Genomic DNA, 21,994 nt, shown 5'->3' with positions numbered 1-21,994 from the left:
ACTTCAAACACTTTATTAATCCTCTTGTAGACAGAACTGAAACGTCAACTCAAGAAACGAGCGTAAACAGAGCTCAAGTAGGGAGCTGCGTCAGCATGCGTAGTCTGCTAAGGAACAAGGCTTATTCCAATGCTGAAAATAAAACAAGAAAGAGCCACAACGTTGCGTCTGTAGAGCCTTCTTCAGGTGTGAAAACGAAACATAACGTTGTGTCTCTTTTCTTTAATTTTCGGCGGGGACTGCACCGTGAACCGAGCTCGCCTGCTCCTCCCACTGGCTGGAGGTGCGCATGAGCGCCTCTTGCTACGCGCTGACGTCACACGTCCGTGTGCGTCGTTGTTTGGTAGGAAGCGGTGTGTCCGCCATCCGTAACCATAAACCCGGAGTTATCAAAATTAATAACGCCATCAAATATAAATACAAAAATAATTTTAAACGTTCCCGTAAAGACCAAGAAGACTGTCTTAAGAGTGGACGGCGCCTGGATAAGCAAGGACAGCAGACATGTCAGAGACATATGGTATGTAGCTTTCCTGTTGTGACACCCGGCTTTCGGGCTATTCTCACCAGTATTATAATAATAATAATAATAATAATAATAATAATAATAGACGTATTCACCTACAGGTTTCGTCAGGTGGCGGTGAGGCTCCGTGATGTTTGTTTGTGTCGCTTGTGTTTATTCTCGGTCATTAAGAGTCGACCTGCTCTGTGTAAAACGGCTCTGGACTGGAGCTGAGCCGCTGGCCGGGGGCTCACTGTGACCCCCCTCTCCCCCAGGGCTGATCACTGGCCGGGGGCTCACTGTGACCCCCCTCTCCCCCAGGGCTGATCACTGGCCGGGGGCTCACTGTGACCCCCCTCTCCCCCAGGGCTGATCACTGGCCGGGGGCTCACTGTGACCCTCCTCTCCCCCAGGGCTGATCACTGGCCGGGGGCTCACTGTGACCCCCCTCTCCCCCAGGGCTGATCACTGTCTGGGGGCTCACTGAGTCTCCCCTCTCCCCCAGGGCTGATCACTGTCCGGGGGCTCACTGAGTCTCCCCTCTCCCCCAGGGCTGATCACTGTCTGGGGGCTCACTGAGTCTCCCCTCTCCCCCAGGGCTGATCACTGTCTGGGGGCTCACTGAGTCTCCCCTCTCCCCCAGGGCTGATCACTGTCTGGGGGCTCACTGAGTCTCCCCTCTCCCCCAGGGCTGATCACTGTCTGGGGGCTCACTGAGTCTCCCCTCTCCCCCAGGGCTGATCACTGTCTGGGGGCTCACTGAGTCTCCCCTCTCCCCCAGGGCTGATCACTGGCCGGGGGCTCACTGTGACCCCCCTCTCTCCCAGGGCTGATCACTGGCCGGGGGCTCACTGTGACCCCCCTCTCCCCCAGGGCTGATCACTGGCCGGGGGCTCACTGTGACCCCCCTCTCCCCCAGGGCTGATCACTGGCCGGGGGCTCACTGTGACCCTCCTCTCCCCCAGGGCTGATCACTGGCCGGGGGCTCACTGTGACCCCCCTCTCCCCCAGGGCTGATCACTGTCTGGGGGCTCACTGAGTCTCCCCTCTCCCCCAGGGCTGATCACTGTCCGGGGGCTCACTGAGTCTCCCCTCTCCCCCAGGGCTGATCACTGTCTGGGGGCTCACTGAGTCTCCCCTCTCCCCCAGGGCTGATCACTGTCTGGGGGCTCACTGAGTCTCCCCTCTCCCCCAGGGCTGATCACTGTCTGGGGGCTCACTGAGTCTCCCCTCTCCCCCAGGGCTGATCACTGTCTGGGGGCTCACTGAGTCTCCCCTCTCCCCCAGGGCTGATCACTGTCTGGGGGCTCACTGAGTCTCCCCTCTCCCCCAGGGCTGATCACTGTCTGGGGGCTCACTGAGTCTCCCCTCTCCCCCAGGGCTGACCACTGTCCGGGGGCTCACTGTGACTCCCCTCTCCCTGGGGGGCTGACCACTGTCCGGGGACTCACTGTGACTCCCCTCTCCCCCAGGGCTGATCACTGTCCGGGGACTCACTGTGACTCCCCTCTCCCTGGGGGGCTGACCACTGTCCGGGGACTCACTGTGACTCCCCTCTCCCCCAGGGCTGATCACTGTCCGGGGACTCACTGTGACTCCCCTCTCCCTGGGGGGCTGACCACTGTCCGGGGACTCACTGTGACTCCCCTCTCCCCCAGGGCTGATCACTGTCCGGGGACTCACTGTGACTCCCCTCTCCCTGGGGGGCTGACCACTGTCCGGGGGCTCACTGTGACCCCCCTCTCCCCCAGGGCTGATCACTGTCTGGGGGCTCACTGAGTCTCCCCTCTCCCCCAGGGCTGATCACTGTCTGGGGGCTCACTGTGACTCCCCTCTCCCTGGGGGGCTGATCACTGTCCGGGGACTCACTGTGACCCCCCTCTCCCCCAGGGCTGATCACTGTCTGGGGGCTCACTGAGTCTCCCCTCTCCCCCAGGGCTGATCACTGTCTGGGGGCTCACTGTGACTCCCCTCTCCCTGGGGGGCTGATCACTGTCTGGGGGCTCACTGTGACCCCCCTTCTCCCCCAGGGCTGATCACTGTCCGGGGGCTCACTGTGACTCCCCTCTCCCCCAGGGCTGATCACTGTCTGGGGGCTCACTGAGTCTCCCCTCTCCCCCAGGGCTGATCACTGTCCGGGGGCTCACTGAGTCTCCCCTCTCCCCCAGGGCTGACCACTGGCCGGGGGCTCACTGTGACTCCCCTCTCCCTGGGGGGCTGACCACTGTCCGGGGACTCACTGTGACTCCCCTCTCCCCCAGGGCTGATCACTGTCCGGGGACTCACTGTGACTCCCCTCTCCCTGGGGGGCTGATCACTGTCCGGGGACTCACTGTGACTCCCCTCTCCCTGGGGGGCTGACCACTGGCCGGGGGCTCACTGTGACTCCCCTCTCCCTGGGGGGCTGACCACTGGCTGGGGGCTCACTGTGACTCCCCTCTCCCTGGGGGGCTGACCACTGGCCGGGGGCTCACTGTGACTCCCCTCTCCCTGGGGGGCTGACCACTGGCCGGGGGCTCACTGTGACTCCCCTCTCCCTGGGGGGCTGACCACTGGCCGGGGGCTCACTGTGACTCCCCTCTCCCTGGGGGGCTGACCACTGGCCGGGGGCTCACTGTGACTCCCCTCTCCCCCAGGGCTGATCACTGTCCGGGGACTCACTGTGACTCCCCTCTCCCTGGGGGGCAGGCAGGAATTTCCCCGAAGTTGCAGAGATCTTGCTTGGAACAGCTACGGGTGGCTGTGCCCCTGAACGAGTGATAATGGCACATGTGTGTTCGTTTCTAACAGCATCGCCTTCTCCCTGCGCAATGGAGTTGAGAAGGGTTAGTGGAGACCGTTGTTGTGGAAAATGCTGTACAGCTCGACCTCTTCTGTATTGCTTGCTAGAAAGAGGAAGGCTCATGTGCACATGGCTGCTGCCAGTAAATTGCATTTATTGATCCGAGGTAACAGGAGTTAAAAGCACAGTTGATCTGGGCGGTCGGGGCTTCAGAGTGCTGCGCTCTGCTCTCTGGTTCTGCTCTGCAATTTGCAGAAATCAAAACCCTGGTCCTCCCATCCCATCTCTTCCCACTGGAGACTGTGAATTTACACAGAGATCTGTCAGCATGAATGAACCTTCTAGAGCCGTGGATCTTCCTGAGCCTGTTGTTCTATAACAAATGACACCTGTCATGAAAACTTATATTTAAAAGACCTTTTGTTAGACTGCAGAGCTCTGAGTCACAAGGGGCTGGTGTTTTTCCTATGGGGACAGGCCTGTGCAGCTGAAGCTCCTGAAAGCATTGTGATTCAATGGACTCTTTATTTGCCCCTTTTAGCTCATTCTAACATGTTTTACATGTCAGCTAAGTGTCTGTGTCTGTGCAGGCCTCTGGGATAAGTTATTTAATCCACACACGTGGAGTAAGCACTCTTCTTGCACCTCCCTTAAAAAGAAACTTTGGCACAAAAAGGGGAGGAAAAACAACTTAGGTGCCACGGTCTCATCCTTTGGAAATGTCTGGGGAACTTTCCTGCAGTGTGTGTAATTCTCATGCTTCATTGAGATCCTCCTTCTGTCAGGAGTCAGTCTGGCAGAAAAGAGGAACGTGGTGAAGCCTGATTGGTCTCGGGTACCTCAGCGACGAACAAGGTGCTAATCTCACGGTTCCCTGTCCAGAAAGGCGAGGAAGCTCTGTGTGGGGCTGTGAGAAGGACACGCTTGCTTTCTTCTGAGGGTTCTGATTTCCAACACTAATTTAATTTGAGTGCCGTGGATTGCATCTTCTCCTTTTTCATGTCTCTCAAATTCTAAATACACAGCATTTGTAATATTTTTTCAGTAAGCGCCTTTGTGGTTGGAAGAGCTGGTTGTTCTGAGACTCGTCCCTTGTAGAAGTGCTTTTCTTTCTGTTTTTTATTTGTTTATCCCAAGCACACTGCAGGGTTTTCGGTCAGTGTTGTCCTGTTCCTGATGGCCTGTACAGTTGGAGAGCTGTAGACATGTCCTCCTTTCCTCTGCCTCGCTCCGCTGTCTGCAGCTCCTGGCTGTTCCTCCTTGAAACTGACCATCTGCACTGTGGAAAACAGCATTACTGTTGGCAGGCAGTGCACAACTGGAACAAGCTGGCTGTGGAGCTTGAGGGATCCAGTGTTGCACAAACACACAAGCAGAGGAGTAATGTGAACCTCACGCTTGTGTCCCGAGGCAAACTAGTGAACTAAGCCATTGGTCTGGTGTGGCTTCCACAAAGTGTTGCAAAGTAACTCACACCGCAGAGCCTGTCCTGTGGTTCTGACCTGTGGCTGCCTGTTCGGGATGCAGGTCCTGTAACCTGACATTCCAGACAGAAAGAGCTGTGGCTGGTGGCCTCCGAGTCGGGAATCTGTCTGAGGTTGTCAAGGTTGCCTGTACCTGAGGCACATGCTGCGAACCTTGTTTGAAATGTGTTTTCCCCATCCTTATTCATGCTGAAGACAAGTCTGCTCATCCCCTGGAGCTGAGCTCAAGACCTCTATCGTGTAGTCATGCATTTTGACTCAAACTGTTTGTTTGGAGATCAGTAATGGTGTTGCGTTACCCTGCTTCTGTGTGTATTAAGAGACTCCCATTGATCAAAGTGAGTTCTGTTTTTAGTTGCAAGAGGTTTGTACAGGTTACTGTGCTATACAGGCTGTACTGACGAAACCAAAATGCAAACGTTATTCTGCATTCACTTGTTTTTAATTAAGGCAACTACCTCAAAATATCCCTCAGCCAGCACTGGCTTGTAAGAGCAGCAGCCTTCGGCTGGTGGAACCAGGAATGGATCACACTGCTACACAGAGGGAGTGCCATCGCATTGCTCTCATTTAGCCCAGACTGTGGCTGTTATCACTCAAAATGAAATGCTTCAGTGAACAGTGGAACACTGGAAGAGTGAATGTTACTGTGTCATGAGTTCTTTTCTCTTTGAAGGGCAGGGCAGTCAGTGCTTGTAGCGAAGTACTTCCTTGTACTAATGGGCAGAGTGTCACTTCTTTGATTGATCGGGTGACAGTTCACAATACAAAAACACGTATTACTTCCTTAAGACAGAAGCATGCAATACACGCCTTAGTTGTGAAACCTGAAGCTTATGTCTTGGTTATTTATTGGTGATGAAGTTAAGAACTTAGCCAGGTTGATCTTTTTGCTAATGTTAGTATGTGATTCATACAAACTTACCTTTGACTTCTGCAGGATGCCTGTTCTGAAGTAATACTGATTTACTTTGTAGATATTGCAGGCATGAGGTGAGGTCATGGCTGTTGTACCTTGCCATTGCGGAACGATCTGAGAAATGAGCTGCAGCCGTCCAGTTCTGAAGCTGCTTGGCTGGTTTGGCCCAGATGGGCCCTGGCCTGGGGAGGCCGCAGGGTTGAAAGGTCCTGCTTTGTGTGTCTGGCGGTATTGTGTGAACTGTGTGACGTGCGCTACAATGTTCACCCCCTTCCCACATGCGTGAAGCAATTCTTCATCTGCTTCAGAACTTCCTCTGTATAGTGAGCAGTTAAATGTGTCTGCGAAATGCTGGTCTTCAGATTTTATCATCATAAAAACTGAAGACTGTACATGTCTGATTCTGCCTTCTACAACAAAGAGGCAAAGAAGACCGTCACTGGCCCAGCAGGCTGATTCTTTCAACGGATTGCAGCTTCTACAACCTGGAACATAGTGTTCTGATGATGTGGAAAAGCAGTATCTTATGTTTTTTTATCTGACATGCAGAGCTAAGATGTTTAATAACATCTTAGCTCTGCACGTCATTCTGTATGCGTGTACTGACACTCAGCTTGGCTTGAGTAGGAGTCTGGAGATTGCTAAGATGTGAAGTGGATCACAGTGCTTCGCAGCAAGAGTCTTACATGCCTACTTGCACTGACACTTCTTTGGCAGTAACCTACTATTATTATTGTGCAGCTCAATTACTAATTTAATCAGACTTGAGACCAAAGGGAGCTATACATTGTTGTGTTAGATGAGTTTTTATTGTGAAGACGTATCCCTAGTGAGAGTAAAGAACAGATACAGCAGGCTGTGAGGACGAAGTCCCAGCAGACCCATGTGAATTCTGGAGGCAGCCTTGCACTTCAGATGACATTTTATTTATTTAGCTTGTACTTTCTGATGCTGGCTGTGTCAGTATATTCGGGTTGGGGACATTTATACCTTATAATTTAAATCTTTTGCTTTGTGACAGAAGTTTTTAACTTGTATTTGTGCATTTATATATATATAAATGGAAATTGTAAAGTCACAAGAAACAGTAAGGCCATAACCACAGTACTCAGTCGAGCACAATGATAACACTGCAGGAATCAGTGTAAACCCTATTGAACTGATACAAAGAGTAGCTTTCAGCAGAGGGCTCTAACACACTGCAGGGACTATAATAAACTCCAGTGCACTGAATTACATGGTAAAGTGAAAATGCACTATATCACAGAAAATAAGATGCATGATCACAGTGCACTAAAGATGTGATATTCGTTTTATAAAGAAAGGACGCATTCACCTTTAAAACACACTCTTCTCTTCACTCAGGGTGAAGATCACTGCTGAAATAAACAGCAGTGTAAGAGACACGTGCACAGCGGTGATGCTGAAGGTTTCAGATGTTGATGGCTGTTTTCTTTGCAAGGGAGAAAAGGACAGGCGATAACCGGCAGCGACAGGCTTGGTTACCCTTCAGCCTGTAGCTGGAGAAGGCCAGTGGAAACAGGGTCTAAGTGAATTTTATTTCTTGTGTTTCTACATTGTTTACACAAGCTCTGCATGTTTGTTTATACTCTTAACGATTAGTGGTACCTGTTCTGGTATTTCCCTCTTTAATCCTTAAAACCCAAAGAGTAAGAGTGAGGGGCGCTCCTGCTACCTGAAGCCCAAATCCTTGTCTGCTCTGAAGGCAGTTAGGCCTGGGGTGAACATCCCTGGAGGATCACTGTCTTAACACCCATTGGTCAACTTGTGTATTTATATTGAATGGAAGGATCGTGTATACATGATGTACCCTCTTTCTGGCTTGATTTCTCCTGTTTGTTCATGGTTTGAACTGTTTTTCCAAGAAAGGTGACATTTCTGCTGCAGTGAGAACTTATCAGAAAGGTTTTATCTGAAAAACACAAAGCTTTGGTGGTGTTTGCAGAAGATAGCTGTCCTTCTGCTTGTGTGCGATTGGGGTGTTGATTTAGTGTCTTACACTTTTCTGACCACACATTCAGCTTTGCTGGGGAAATGCCAACGTGGAGTTTTAGTCCTTCAGAGGTGTGATTTGTCTTTTAACTTTATATTAACTGAGCTTAGAATGTGATACTTCTGTTGTCATGACAACATGGATTGAAAACAAACATTTGGGTTTAAAACTTTTCTGTAATGTTCAGCCTTTGAACACTTAAGAGGCTACTGGCAACATGATTATTGGGTTACCGAACCACAGTTTCCCAGAGCATTTCACTTATGGTTCAGACCGAAGAAGTCATTGGCATAGAGCTGAGGTTGAATTGACAAGCATGTTAACAACATAAAAAAGATCAGAAATGAGACCATCCAGCTTGTTTGGCTGCTAATAGTTAATTGATCTAAGGATCTTCTTTTATTTCTTGAAAAAAGACAGGGTATAATCTTCAAGAATATGGCTGTACAAGTTGTTCCAGACTCCAACAACCCGTTGTGTAAACAGTGGTCGTCCCCATAGTTTTCCTCGTGTCCAGTGGTTTGTGTTTCACTGCTGATGCTGAAGAAGTGCACTGGGTTGACTGTCAGTGCTTCTGGAGAGTTGTGAACCCCTGGGTCAGGATAGTCGGGTAGTCTTTCCAGCTTTGAGCTTCTCAGGGTCAGACATTCCTTTAAGGCCAGGCTTGAGTATCGTTTCTCTGACTTTCTTCCTGGACTTGAAATATTTGTTGTTGAACAGATGTAAAGATGAGTTCTTAATATCCCCAAGGAATTTGAAAAATATCAAATCCATATTGGGATTAGCCAAACATGCCTCCCTTTGTCATCACACGCGGGCAACCCGACCCTGGTGGAACTAAAGAGCCCTGACCAGGAGAGCTAACAGGATTGCAGCCTTTTCTAATTCTGAATTGCAACACAGATTGTAGCACTTTTAAGTTAATAAATCAGTGTTTCAAGTATGTTGTGATGTGTAGTAGAATACAATGTGTTATCATGAGCTGCAAGAGAAATGTGATCTGTGTGTACAGCTGTGTTGGGTTCAGTCTGATTTTAGGAGTGTTAAAGCACACCAGTGTTTCCTGTAAGTGCGATGATGTAGTGGCCAGTTGCTCAGACAGAAGGGTCCAGCAGGTTGTGTTTACCTCTGTCCCGCCTCTCCTGTCTGGACTGAAGCTGGCGGCGGAGAATTGCGATCTCACAGTGGCCGGGCTGTCCGCCTGGCTGGACTGCGTGCGTTTGCCCTGTCTGGAGCCTGCACCCGTGGCTGTGACATCGTGACTCGGACACAATGCCCATTGTTCCTAGGGCTGCGCGCTGGTGATGCTCTTCAGCGGCATGCAAATGCGCCGACTCCTGCCACACAAAAGTTGTCATTGAGTCTCATGCAAAGCTGGCAGGGGTGGGGGAACAAATCAGTCTTTATCATCGCCGAGACCACACCTGTGTGTGTGTGGACCAGGCCCCAGGCACAGACGAGTCAGAGCCAGCAGAAGTCCGCAAACTCCCCGAGAGAAACTTCCCTGCCATCCATCTCGCGCTGCTGCAGAGCTTATCTGAGTGATCGGTTTTAGTGTAATCTTTATGCTCTAAGCAGTGAATGCGTCTGTTTCCTGCTTCCTCAGCCAGAGATGAACAGAGATCCTGCTTTACCTGTATTCACCTGAAGCAGACAGGAGAACTGTTCCTGCATATTGGCAGTTTTAAATAAACATAGTTAGGAGGTACAGTGCGCTGGCGAGGAACTGTTGGGGTTTTTTTGTTTGTGTTTCATTGTAACAATATAAAATTGACATGGCAAATCTGACTTGTTTAAATTTGAGCTGGTTTTGGCACTGGAGTGACATCATGACTCTTCTGTATTGAGCTTAGCTAGACTGATTCCGTCCTGCACCCCAGATCTCAGCCCCTTGTTAGTAAACCCCTAATGAACCCCTAATTAAAGCAGACTGCACCCCAGGACAGACGGGAAACACTGATCCCTTGACACAAGCAGCTTCTTTACTGTGTCATTTCTGTGTTACAGCCCTAAACAGGACTTTCTGCTTGCAAAGTATATAAGATTCCTACTGTAAAGCCCCCTGGCACATTTTAGCTGGTGAGTTTCATGCTTTTAAGTCTGTATCAGGCATGATATACTAAGAACATTTTCTGCCTTATTTTGAGTAAGTTTGCGAGTTTAGACCAACCTGCAGGAATATGAAAAGGCTATTCATCGTGTGATCCCTGAAGGCAGTCTTGCTGCTTTGGAGTGGGGATCTGACAAGGCTCCCTGTTCGAGTGGTGGAAGGGAGATGCGCAGAGGCTACAGTCTGGACACAGACGTGCTTTTAACTTCTCTGTCTTCTCCTTGTCCTTGTCCTTGCAGATTTCCTGTTCAAGTTCCTGGTGATCGGCAGCGCTGGGACGGGCAAGTCCTGCCTCCTGCATCAGTTCATTGAGAACAAATGTAAGTGTTGTGGGCAGCACAGTGGGGTGTGGCTTTGGTCTTTGATCTCAAGATCACCCATCTCCTTTCTGTCCTGTGCAAAGGTTGGTTTATTCAGCATTTTGAAAAGTGTACCATGTAGTATTTTTATAGAACAGACTTTGCCTGCCCTCCCCACCCCTGAAAAACACTAATGTAATGTAATAATGTTTCTTTATTGGCCCTATACAAATTCTTGCATTAGGAATTTGTCTTTTCGCATACCCCAGCTTGCTCTCCATGAGACACACAGACAGGGAGAGAAGCTTGGGGTCAGAGCACAGGTTCAGCCATTGTACAGCGCCCCTGGAGCAGTTGGGGTTAAGGGCCTTGCTCAGGGGCCCAACGGAGTAGGATTCCTCTGCTGGCCGTGGGATTTGAACAACCTTCCAGTCACAGGCGCAGATCCTTAGCCACAGAGCCACCGCTCCGCCCACTTGGTCCCAACAGGGAAAAACTACAGAGAGAGGTGCTCTGTTGTCTTAAGAGTTATGAATGTCAGATGTTCCCGAGAATAAAGTTCTGGAGGTGGCTGACAGTAATTTGGAAAAGTTTGGAAATGACAGTGAGGCACATAAAGAAAAACAGTCAGTCAGGAGCACCTACACTGTCTGGGAGCAGCACTTTAAGCTCTCTGCCTGGACAGGGAGGGGAGGGTTAGATCTAAGATCCTATTCATTGCTGTAAGAATATATTTATCAGTTTAAGGTATAAAATTGAAATATTTTGTCAACTTTGTATTTTTTTAATGGATCGCATGATGTATTTTTACATGTTACTATGTTGTGGAGAAGAGGATGCCCCAGATTGGCGGTTGTGAATTAGACATAGAAAGCATGGTCTCCTTTGCTTTCCAGTCAAACAGGACTCGAACCACACCATCGGGGTGGAGTTCGGTTCCAGGGTGGTCAATGTCGGGGGCAAGACAGTGAAGCTGCAGATCTGGGACACAGCCGGACAGGAGCGCTTCAGGTAAGAGGTCCCAGTGGATTGCCTGAGCTGTGATGGGGGTTTCATTGGACAGATATCATGAGAGGCTGCCATTGGCTGGTCTGAGTTTCTAAAAGAGAGGCGGAATTCCCCCAGAGTGTTGTGATTGGCCAGCCAGAGGAGTGGTGAATCGTATTGGACAGCCAATAAGTCCAGTAAAGGATTCCCATCAACCTTTCTGGCAGTTGATGATGATGTTGCAACATAGTCTCCATTGGAGATGTTTGCTGAAAGTCTACCATTGAACCATCTCAGCACAGGAAAAAGGAAGCGAGGGAGAGCAGCTGTTGGTTTTCCACTGGACCGAGATAAGATAAGATCACTTTATTAACCATATACAATTTCTTGCATTAGGAATTCATCTTTTCGCATACCCCAGCTTGCTCTCCATGAGAGACACATACAGAGTCATACATACATACAAGAAGCTTGGGGTCACAGCGCAAGGTCAGCCAATGTACAGCACCCCTGGAGCAGCTGGGGTGAAGGGCCTTGCTCAGGGGCCCAACGGAGTAGGATTCCTCTGCCGGCCGCGGGATACGAACCGGCAACCTCCCAGCCACAGACGCAGATCCTGAGCCACAGAGCCACCGCTCCGCCCCTGAGGGATCTGCTCCTGGTAGCAGGATATCTGTGTGCAGCAGCTCAGTATAGACGTTGATTTTAAAAACTGTACCCTTACCTTTTTTGTAGCTCTAAAGGAGATCAGGAGGACTGTTCTCTATAACATGACTCCTTCTCGTCCATTTCTCTCCCTCTGCCGCTGTGGCCCGCAGGTCTGTGACTCGCAGCTATTACCGTGGGGCAGCTGGTGCCCTCCTCGTCTACGACATCACCAGGTGAGCGGCTGCCAGCGCGTTGGCACGCGTCTTTCTCAAGCAGGTTCCTGGACATCGTTAGAAATGGACACTAGGAAAAGGATGCCGTGATGCATTCTGACTTTCTTACTGTAAAGGCAGTATATTTAGTGTTTTGTTCTTCGCTCTGCGCATTGTGAGTTTAACAAGAGTGCGCTGATCGTGCCACTGTGGTTTTTTAATTTAAAAATATTTTAGTAGCCATATATTAATCGCCTTAAACACAGATTCAGAAAAGCAATTTGTGAGTGGTGGTGGCTTTAGTCCGGCGGGCTGTCCCCAAGTTCTGTAGCCTGTCGTTCTCTCGCTCCGCCAGTCGCGAGACGTACAACGCGCTGACAAACTGGCTCACGGACGCGCGGACGCTGGCCAGCCCCAACATCGTCATCATCCTGTGTGGGAACAAGAAGGACCTGGACGCAGACAGAGAGGTGACGTTCCTGGAGGCGTCCCGCTTCGCACAGGAGAACGGTAACCTGTCTGCTCTCGTGTCCCAGGCCTGCTGTCGCTCTCTTGGTCTGACACAGTAACTGGTGGATTTTATTTATGCTCAGAATGAAATAAAGACTCGTACACATTTCTGAACTGACAATTTTGAAAGCAGTAAAGAAAAGAAGACACTTTAGTTTTATTCCAGTCCTGTCTTAATCTGGGGTTTTATACTAATTCAGTTAATTTAATTAGTGAGCTTGGATATTTTATATAAGTTCAATGTAAAATGTTTTTTAAAAGTGGGAAGAAAACATGCAATTCTGAATGCATTGTTGATAAATTGTAATTTGAATAGTTGGAGGCCTGACAGTTTGGTTTTGCTGTACTTGCATCTACTGGTCAGTTTTTCCTTTCATAAAACAGCGCAGAACACTGCTGTGTTTATGCGGCTCAAGCTGTTTTGTGGTGTTCGTGACCTCTTCCCCCTGGGTGCCCGGCAGAGCTCATGTTCCTGGAGACGAGCGCCCTGACGGGGGAGAACGTGGAGGAGGCCTTCCTGAAGTGTGCGCGGACCATCCTGAACAAGATCGAGTCGGGTAGGAGCTCAGCCTTAGAGCACTCCGCACAGTCTGTTACTTGAGTCACCTTGATTACTTCATTGATTGTGTTGATGATCAATGCAGTCATTAAAATGCACCTTCCTACTCCAGCATTAAGGGGGAACTGAAATTTCACCTGTTCTGTGATGTAAATTGGAGGTCTTACATGTTACTGTGGACATTTTACTGTTATTGTGGTGTGAAATGCACTGATCAGTGCCGATTCAATTCGCATCTGCCATGTCCATTTCTTTTTAAATATCAAAGCTTACTTGAAATTTTTTTACCTCTGACTGGCTACAAGGTCTGTTCCGAAGCTTACGTGATGCAGTTTGCAAGTTTGCAGTTGCAGGTGTCCAGCTCTGACAAGGCTGGGTAGGCAAGGGGGAGGAAGCCTATGTAGTGTCCAGGGCTCTCCTGGAGGGCTGTGGGCTGACGTCGCCACTGACGAGAGCTGATTGTCGCTGGCAGGTGAGCTGGACCCGGAACGGATGGGCTCGGGGATCCAGTACGGAGACGCCTCCCTGCGGCAGCTGCGGCAGCCGCGCAGCACCACGGCACAGAGCAAGCAGCAGTGCAGCTGCTAGGCGCTGGTCTGGCCCCCTGCGCAGGACCCAGCCCAGGTCAGTGTGCACCAGTGGCCGTCAGGCGCCCCAGGTTGGGTTTCCCTGTTAAACAGTCAGCTTAGCTGGCCTACTGTTTGGCTCCCTTGTGGTATTTTACTTTCCTTGGATTTATATCAGTGGTTTATGGTTGAAAAGTAAATGTTAATTCACGTTTTGAGGCCCGGAGAGCCGATGAAACATGAGGCGAACAGTCGGATACACAGACTGAAATGTAACTTCTGTGGGAGCTGTGCTAAAGTCATCAGTTTGGGACTGCGTGGGTTTTGTTCCATTTCTGCCGCAAGATCTGTCTTGGGCTTGGCTGGCTTCAGACTGAAGGCTGCACTGATGACATTAATGAACTAACCCAGTCCTACGAGCAACAGAGCAAGCAGCCCATCTCTGTCGTGCACTAGCTTTATGTGTGATGGAGGAGGGAGTTCTGTTTTGAGGCGAGCTCCACTCACCCTTTCTCCTGTTTCTTCTCTCCTTCAGCTCTGTCTGTGACTGGTTTTGCAGCAAACCCTCCTCCCACCCCTCTAACACACCGTCCCCCCTCTGCGGAAGCTCACCCACCCCTTCCTGCAACCTGGGCTCCTGTCTTCCGGGATGGCGTGCCTTGCCACGCAACCTCTGACCTCTACGGATTTCTCTGTGACCTCCGCTGGGAGCCTGGGATGTCCTGCGGCAGGCAATGCACTGGTCACTGGGGTACACGGTGGGCATCTCTCTGCCCGGGGCTCTTTCAGCCACTTACACTGGGGAAAGGGGGCAGGCATGGGTCTGAGAAAGTGCTTCTTTTTAATCCTAGAGACCAGAACTCAATGGCCTCTTCTCACAGAGTCTTTACTCCTCTTAAGATTTTCCCCTTCCTTTTTAACACTGTGTGGCCCTGATATCACTAGCATTCTGCTGCTTGTCCTGTAGACAGGGCTTTCCAGACTGGTCAGGGAAGAGGGCTGTGTCTGCTGTTCTGAACTCCAGCTGAGCTGTGTTGGATGCCTTAATTACCCTGATAACGGGCTAAACCCCAGATCTTGCGTTGTTTTCCAGTGAAGAGAAACGACAAAACAGTTAGTCAAATTCCTTGGAAATGAAAAACAGAAAAGAGGAGGTGAAGTTGGACCAGCAATGGAAATCCTGCCTTGATTTTTTTCTTTTTGCTTTTGAAATATGAATGCTGATTTGATGTGCAATATTGAAGGGACTTTGATCTTATCTGGCAGCATCTTGTCCTGGGTTGTTCACATGCAGTCGAAATGGGTGTGTGTGTGTATGTTGTGTTTACAGCAACCTGCACACGTGACTGCAAAACGGGATCAAAGCACTGGCTTACAAGCAAATGAGCATCTTCTGTTTTTACAGCCCTTCTTAGTCTGGTAAAGGATCTGGGAGCTGTTCAGTGCAGTCCTCCTCAAAGCTGGAAAAATGCTAATGCCACCTGATAAATATTTTAGAGCACATGACTAAGGACGAGAACCAAGTAGCACGAGTATTTCATCAGCTATGAAGAGGCTGCTGTTAAAATTGTGCTGAGAGCAAAATAATAGATACCTTCCACCAGCTTCACACATACTGTATAGACTAGTAACTAGTCTACACAAGTATTCTGAACAACACTATTGAGGTTCACTAACCTGCTAAAGCCGAGCGGATGACAATACCACATGGATCAGTCACTCAGTGAGACACCCTTTTACAGTGTTTTCTGGTTTTTACTCCAGCTGATAGATTTACTTTGATCAAGTATTGAGTGATCTTGTTTCCCAAGTCTCTTCTCGTTGAATTTTTGAATCTCCTCCTCAGACCTGCAGGAGTGTAGCAGACCAGGCCAAGGTTGCAGGCCTCTGCTCTAGAAGATGATGGCAGGGAAAGCCTTAAGAGGAGCTTAGAGCAGATCCAGGTGCAGGCAAGATCAAAGAGCTAGGGCTTTCAAATCCAAGTCGCCTGTCTTTCTCAGACCATTGCATTGCCTACAGTGTATCAGCAGGGTTCTGCTCTTGAAAGGTAACCACACTCTCGATTTGCACCCTTTGCATATCGGCAGGAATCTAAAGTGTTGCTTATTTGTAACTGCCTGAGAGCTGAGTGGATCTGTTAGCATACCGGCAGCAACTTGAAAGCACAAAGGAAGGAAGTCTGCATGGCAGCATTCTGTGAAAGTTGAGTCCATTAGTCCATAAAGAGACTGTCGTCTGTTTGTGTAAATGCTTCTCCGTGTTTATAATGTACAGAATGTAATCATACAATCATACTACAACTAGGCTATCTAAAACTATATCTGCTTATAGACTATTAGTAAAACAAATGTACAGAAATTGGTTCTACTACCTTTGTGCTGTTATGCTCTGGTATCCTGCTCTGCAGTTTTATTTTACAGACCAAGCTGCAATGTTTATTGTTAGCTGTTTCTTTTCTGAGCTGTTTTAGGGCACTGTTATGAAGCGGGATATTGTCTGGGTGCTTTTTGCCCTGGGTGAAAGAGATGTTTTGCAATCACAGTAGTTTTATTTGCTTTAGCAGTTTGTCTTTCTTCGGCTTTAAATGCACTCACTTTCCATTTACACCCCGGTGGGCGCTGGAGATGGACTGCCTCTTCTCATGAGCTGTCTGACGTCTGCAGCAGAGGCCGGAGCCTAACAAGCCCCGTCTGCTGAGGTTCTTCTAGTCCATTGTACACCAGCATGGTGTAAGTGAGGTGGCGTCTCTGGCTGTAGTGTCAGTGGAAATCAGAGGTTACTTGAAGAGGAAGAAGAGAGTGCCAGTTACATAAACACCTGAAGATGAAGTTCCCCTCAATTTTAAACAACTGCACACATTGAAATCAAAGCTCTAGTTAAGTGATAACTTATGCAGATTTAATACTTCATGTTTTGTGCTTCTAGGACCAGGACCTAACACTGATCTGGCCTCTCAGCCAGCAGAACACACTTCATTTTCTATAGTGTAACATAAATAACATGTCTGTACCAAGCCGTAGTAAAACTTATAAGCCCCCGTGATAGTGTAGGTAATATCTGTGCGCAGAGGGTGCCTCTTCTCTCATCAGCAGAATGAAATGGGCGTGGCAGTGCTCGTACAGCAGCACAAGCTCAAAGGCTGAAGACTCATGCTTTCCAGAGCACTGAGGCCCAGCCTGTGGGAGTACAGATTTTATTACAGGGCAGTGAATTACCAGTAAAATGTCTACCTTCTCTGGCAGGTGTATTATAGACTGGCTAGAAACTAGATGCTGTAATTTGTTCATTTGTTGTATAAAGCAGGTACAGCCAAAGGAAACTGACCAGGATTTTGATATTTCCTTTCAATGTGTCTGTTAATACCTGTTAATGAACTTAATTAGGAATGTCTTTTGGTATTTGTATTAAACAGGAATTGCAGCTTTCGCAGTGTTTCTCTGAACCAGTTTTAAAATGGCTGCAGTAACAATGGAGGTAGCTTGACAGTAGTGTAGCTTTGCCGATTCCTGATTTCTGAGCACACCTCTTATCCTGGCCTTGCTCTTTTTCTTCCTCTTCTGCGCTATGTGAGCATGGTCCAGAGTCTTCCTCATGTGCATTTCAGGCTAGGAGTGCTTATTTGCAGCTGATGCTTTTAGAAAAAAAAATCACATTTTTACCTGTACTAAGAAAGTTTCAAACTCACCTGCAGCTTGTAAAATTCAAAGAGGGGTGACTGTACTCAATTCTCTTAAGGGAGTGTGATGGGAGTTTGAGAAGGGGCTGAATCAGGGGCTGGGAGCAGCAAATAACTGCGAAAATGTAGTAAGAAGGATAACCAGAGGGCTTTACAGAAGCTGTGGCAATGTTGCCGTGTTGCTGTGGGATGGAGGGGGCTTGCACTAAGGATAGCCAGTTGTGCTGGGTCAGACAGGTGTGTACTGCAGAGGACAGCAGTGCAAGCTGTGCCTGTATCTCAATACTGTGACTGTGTGACGTTATCTGCTTGTAACAGACAGTCTGAGTTCATCTTTTTTTCAAAATGCACTCTTTTTTTATTTGTATTGTTTACTTTTAAATACTGTAAACTTTGAATTACCTGTATATTGATCTTAAAATAAATGAAGTTATTCGTCTAACAATTATGGAATAAAAATATCATTCCTTGCTAAGGAACAACTGAGCTCTGTGCTGTTTTCAGACAGATAGGGGGAAAGACCCACATGAGGAGCAAGCTTTGCCTGCTGCTGAAGCGGTGCTGAAGGAGACTTCTTGCAAGCTGGGAAATGTGGGGATGTTAACAGTCTCTCCTGAAGGTGTTTGTTGAACTGACCTTGAGGCTCAGTCCTTCTGGTCCATTTGGAAGTGAGACTTTCCCCGGAGCGCGAGCAGGGAAATCACCTTGGAGAGCTGGGGGGATCGGATAGAAAGCACATGTGGCATGTCGTACCAGTAGAAGGGGGGCAACATTTGTGGTCAAATATCATCCTTCACTTGGGCTGGAATTCAGCACTGTACTGCACAGTAGTCATGTGACCAGGAATCCTCCCCCCAGCCTCACCCCCATAATACAAATCAACCCAAATTATCTTCAAGCATGCTGCTGGAAAGCAGGCTCAGTTGTTGCTTAGTAACCAAGATACTGTAATCGCTAAGATTCTGTATATCTGATGCTGTAAATATGTTTGAAGTCTTGAGTTGCCTTTGTTTCCCTTGTGAATTTAAAGATTTGGATGATACCTGTTGCTGTTTCTTGTCCTTGATTTTATTACTTCTTTGTTGGGTATTAAGACCTCTGTACGTTCAGCTTTTGTGTAGACATGTTGTTTCCCACGAACACTGTAAAGCTCTCTTTAGACCTTGCGTTGTTCTGCCAACCACTGCTGTTACACTACATGCCAATTCATGACGAGGATTATTGTTCCTGTCTGGGGAGAGGATGCCTGTGAGAATGAGAGAGGAGTGAAAGATGTCTGTCCTTGTGTTCGGAAGCTGCTGTTTGTGCATCTGCCATGGGTCCATGGGTGACTTAACCCCTCTGAGACCCTGCCTGAGTGGGATTTCCCCAGTTCAATTGGTCAAGCATCTCCTAGGCTGGGAAGCTTCAGCTGTCCAACCTGTAGCTGTACAACTGTACCTCGCAGCTTGCGGTTTACGCTGCATGTTTGCAGAATGGGAGAACTGCTCATTTCAGATCGAACAGTGGGCCTCAAGTGCAAACTACGTGGAAGTGCATTTAAAATCAAGAACAGGAGGTAATTCTTTACCCATATGGTTGTGAGTATGGAACAAAATACCCAGCCATGTTATTGGGGTTGATATCCTGGCTTCTTTCTAGAAATAGCAGGGTGAGATCTTGGGATCAATTAACTACTAACTACAGTACCTATCAGGCTGAATTCCCTCTTCTTGTTCATAAGATTTCTTGTGTTCTTAGGAAAGGGATGTGGATAATGGCGTATGGCTTACCAGAGTTTCATCTCTGCAGTGCTGGTACAACGCCTTGAGAATTAGCTCATCTGCAGCTGATACTCTGTCCACTACAGGAGATACTAATGTTCTGCCCATGTGTGTGTGTTCTGGATGGTCTCTTTCTGTTGTTAACTGTGTGTTTGTATGTTGTAGAGCTACACATTGCATAGTGGTCCGGAGTTTGTAGACTGGCTCTGTCTGCAGAGAGCAACTCACCCCATGTAGACAAAAAAAGTAATCTTTGCTGCACTGTATTTCTTTCTCTTAGAAATGGTGACAGACTCCATGTTTCAGGGTGCTTTGGATGAAGTGCAATATCAAATCACTGAATGCAGTCTGGAACAGACTACCCAGCCAAGCTGTCAAAACAAACACCTGGAATTGTTTTTTAGAAAAAGATGGATGAGATCCTAAGTACTGTTAGCTAACAGCAGCCCTTAAAGGCACTGCTCCTGAAATCTATTATAATTCCATCAAAAAGAACTGTTTTAAGCAGTCTCTGAAATGGTACAGATGGCTCCCAGCCCTCTTTTATTTCCTAAAGAAAGATCTTTTTGATCCAGCATTTAAGGTTTTTTGCCACTGTTTTGAGTGTGTCCTGTTTTAAGACTGCTCAATCATTAGTTTTTCAAACTGTCTTTCAGTGCAGTTTTAAAGATGTTTCTTAAAACGCACAGATACTGAAGATTCTTGTACCATCCTGAAAACGACAGGGCAAATATTCAAACAGCTGCTTTGACTTAATTTCTGTGGCAATTTTGTAACTGCTTGCTGTGGCACAGACACAAATTCGGGTAGATGGATGGCTCATGGCCACTGACTCTCGTTGGGCCTGGTGCTGCGCGTTTGCTGCTGTCTCAGGCGCCTGAAGTGTTTCCTGGGACAGGAGGATACAAAAGCAGGCACTGCCGTGTTAAACACCTGAGATCAGGAATGCCATGAAGGCAGGTGATTCCCATGTCTGCGATACAGATAAGTATGTCCACATCTTCTTTGGTGGGATACGTTTCTCACTGTCTCTGCTACTAACACTCCAGAGAAGCAGCTGTGGAATAATGAACCTGGACAACGGACAAGAGGGTAGAAGGCTTACCCTTGATTTGGGTAAAATTATACTCGAACTTGTATCGGAGAGGAGCTCCGATAGTTAGATATAGTTATATTTTTAAGTTATTATCCTCCCTGTGGATGCATTACTACAAAATGGGCACTAGATGGCAATGAAGTGCTTTTTTAAATCATAATTGCGAAGAGGAGACTACTGTTAATTTGCAGCAAAGTAATACTGGAAATTCGGTATTCTTATTTCAAAATGCTTTTCACTGATTAATCTTTTTCTTTATAAAATTAGTCAAATAAAGTCTAATTTTCCCCCAGACAAAATTTCCATATAGTTAAAAATGTGATAAAATAGTAGAATCTTGCTTTGTATTTGTATATTTTTTTAATTTTATTGACAGATGCCCCTAGCTAGGGAAATTTGCATTTGTACACACTGTGCTATAAGCTGATGAAATAGATGTAATAATATAGCAAAGGTCTAATATAGCAACACATCTCCTCATAATATATCACCATCAATAACTCAGGAACAACTAATGTGCATGAACTGCATGTAGTATTGCAGTAACTATCACAGCTTTTATGTAAAAAAGCATTGTAAAATCATTTTTTATAGGAGGAGAGTTGTTGAAATCTTATTCCTGTTTTAAAAGAGACCAGTTTAATTTCTCGCACTTTTCATGTGAAAAGTTTCACCTGGTTGATCTCATTTTAAGTTTTCAAATAACATCTGAGGTTTTAATTTCTGAAGTTACATTGATTATTCTTTATTCCTAACCAAAGCATTCTACACCGGGCACCAGTGGTTGGCTGTGTTTTGCATCTGAAATCTGATTTGATTTGTTTGTTTTTTTTTCATTCTCCGACACTTCAACAGAAAATGGATTTAAATTGTTAATTTCTATCATCATTTATTTTCTCTCCTTGTTTCCCAGCAGAACAGTGATGATGATTTATGGAAACTACCTGAAAAAAAGCCAGTGTTCTGAACCTTGATATCCATTGTGACTAAAAGCAAATTAAAGGAGAGCAAGCGTTCAAGAACAAGTGGACTTTGTGGACTGTATTTCTCTTCTGTTGTTTCTCATAATCAGTGTAGAAGTCTGAGGTGTGGGGGTGGGGTGGGCTGGCGAGTGATTGGGCAGCGCAGTGTTCTCGTCACGCACAGGTTGGTGGAGTCGTGCTGCAGCCGGGTTGCACACACTGGGCTGCCTGGTGTCTAATTAACGAGGCTCTGGCTGCTGCACGACTCTGCCCCCCCTGAAGAACAGTAAGGAGGAACGTTTAATTATTAACAGCAGCATTAGCGGGAGTTAGGAATAATTAGACATCAGTTCGGTTTTATGTTTAAATTGCAGAGACCGTACTGAGAGGGCTTCTTTGCGAAGAGCTCCCCCAGTCAGAAAAGGGGCATCATATTGGCGGCTGTCCAGCTCTGGACCTGGAGAGCTCGTGTGCTGCAGGTCTTCCAGTTTCTTCACAGTAGCAGCACCCGAAGAGCTGGGAGAAGCTGTTGATCTGAACTGAATTAGTTCAATGAGAGGATTTAGCTGGAATGAAAACCTGTGGATGTACCGGCACTCCTGGACCAGGACTGGGAAGGCCTGTACTGTTCAGTTTAGTTGGGATGGGAGACTTTTATATTTATCCTAGAATTGTGGCTACACGTTTAAGCAGTGATGGCTGATTGCTCTTGGTTCAGTGCCTGTCTGCAATTACAACATATCCGCTGCGGCTTCTAGGAATAGTACTGTAATGACATCAGTCTTGGTCAGAAATAGTTTTATTAGCTTGCAGTATTGGATCTCAAAACTCCCAGATTTAGGAAAAATATATACCAATAACATCACTACTTATGTTTAAAAGAACTTAATAAGAAAAGTCGA

At 47.5% G+C, this 21,994-nt stretch overlaps 1 protein-coding gene across 1 annotated transcript; it reads left to right on the top strand.

Annotated features, from left to right (window-relative positions):
• Positions 1 to 309: 309 nt before the first annotated feature.
• Positions 310 to 15,491, top strand: rab4b (RAB4B, member RAS oncogene family). The gene is made up of 8 exons (XM_088627312.1): positions 310 to 520; positions 10,054 to 10,134; positions 11,010 to 11,124; positions 11,919 to 11,981; positions 12,316 to 12,470; positions 12,932 to 13,027; positions 13,502 to 13,653; positions 14,131 to 15,491. Exons 1-7 carry the CDS (start codon positions 505 to 507, stop codon positions 13,615 to 13,617), a joined length of 642 nt encoding a protein of 213 aa, XP_088483438.1. The 5' UTR covers positions 310 to 504; the 3' UTR covers positions 13,618 to 13,653; positions 14,131 to 15,491.
• Positions 15,492 to 21,994: the final 6,503 nt, after the last annotated feature.

This window comes from Lepisosteus platostomus, chromosome 4, assembly GCF_059453375.1.
Source record: "Lepisosteus platostomus isolate fLepPlt1 chromosome 4, fLepPlt1.hap1, whole genome shotgun sequence".
Lineage (NCBI taxonomy): Eukaryota > Metazoa > Chordata > Actinopteri > Semionotiformes > Lepisosteidae > Lepisosteus > Lepisosteus platostomus.
The sequence above is the reverse complement of the archived record's forward strand: the minus strand, read 5'-3'. Positions and strand labels throughout refer to the sequence as shown.

Coding starts and splice junctions, on each gene's coding strand:
- rab4b (XM_088627312.1), top strand. Junction 11,125..11,918: donor GCCGGACAGGAGCGCTTCAG/GTAAGAGGTCCC, acceptor TGTGGCCCGCAG/GTCTGTGACTCGCAGCTATT. Junction 12,471..12,931: donor CCGCTTCGCACAGGAGAACG/GTAACCTGTCTG, acceptor GGTGCCCGGCAG/AGCTCATGTTCCTGGAGACG.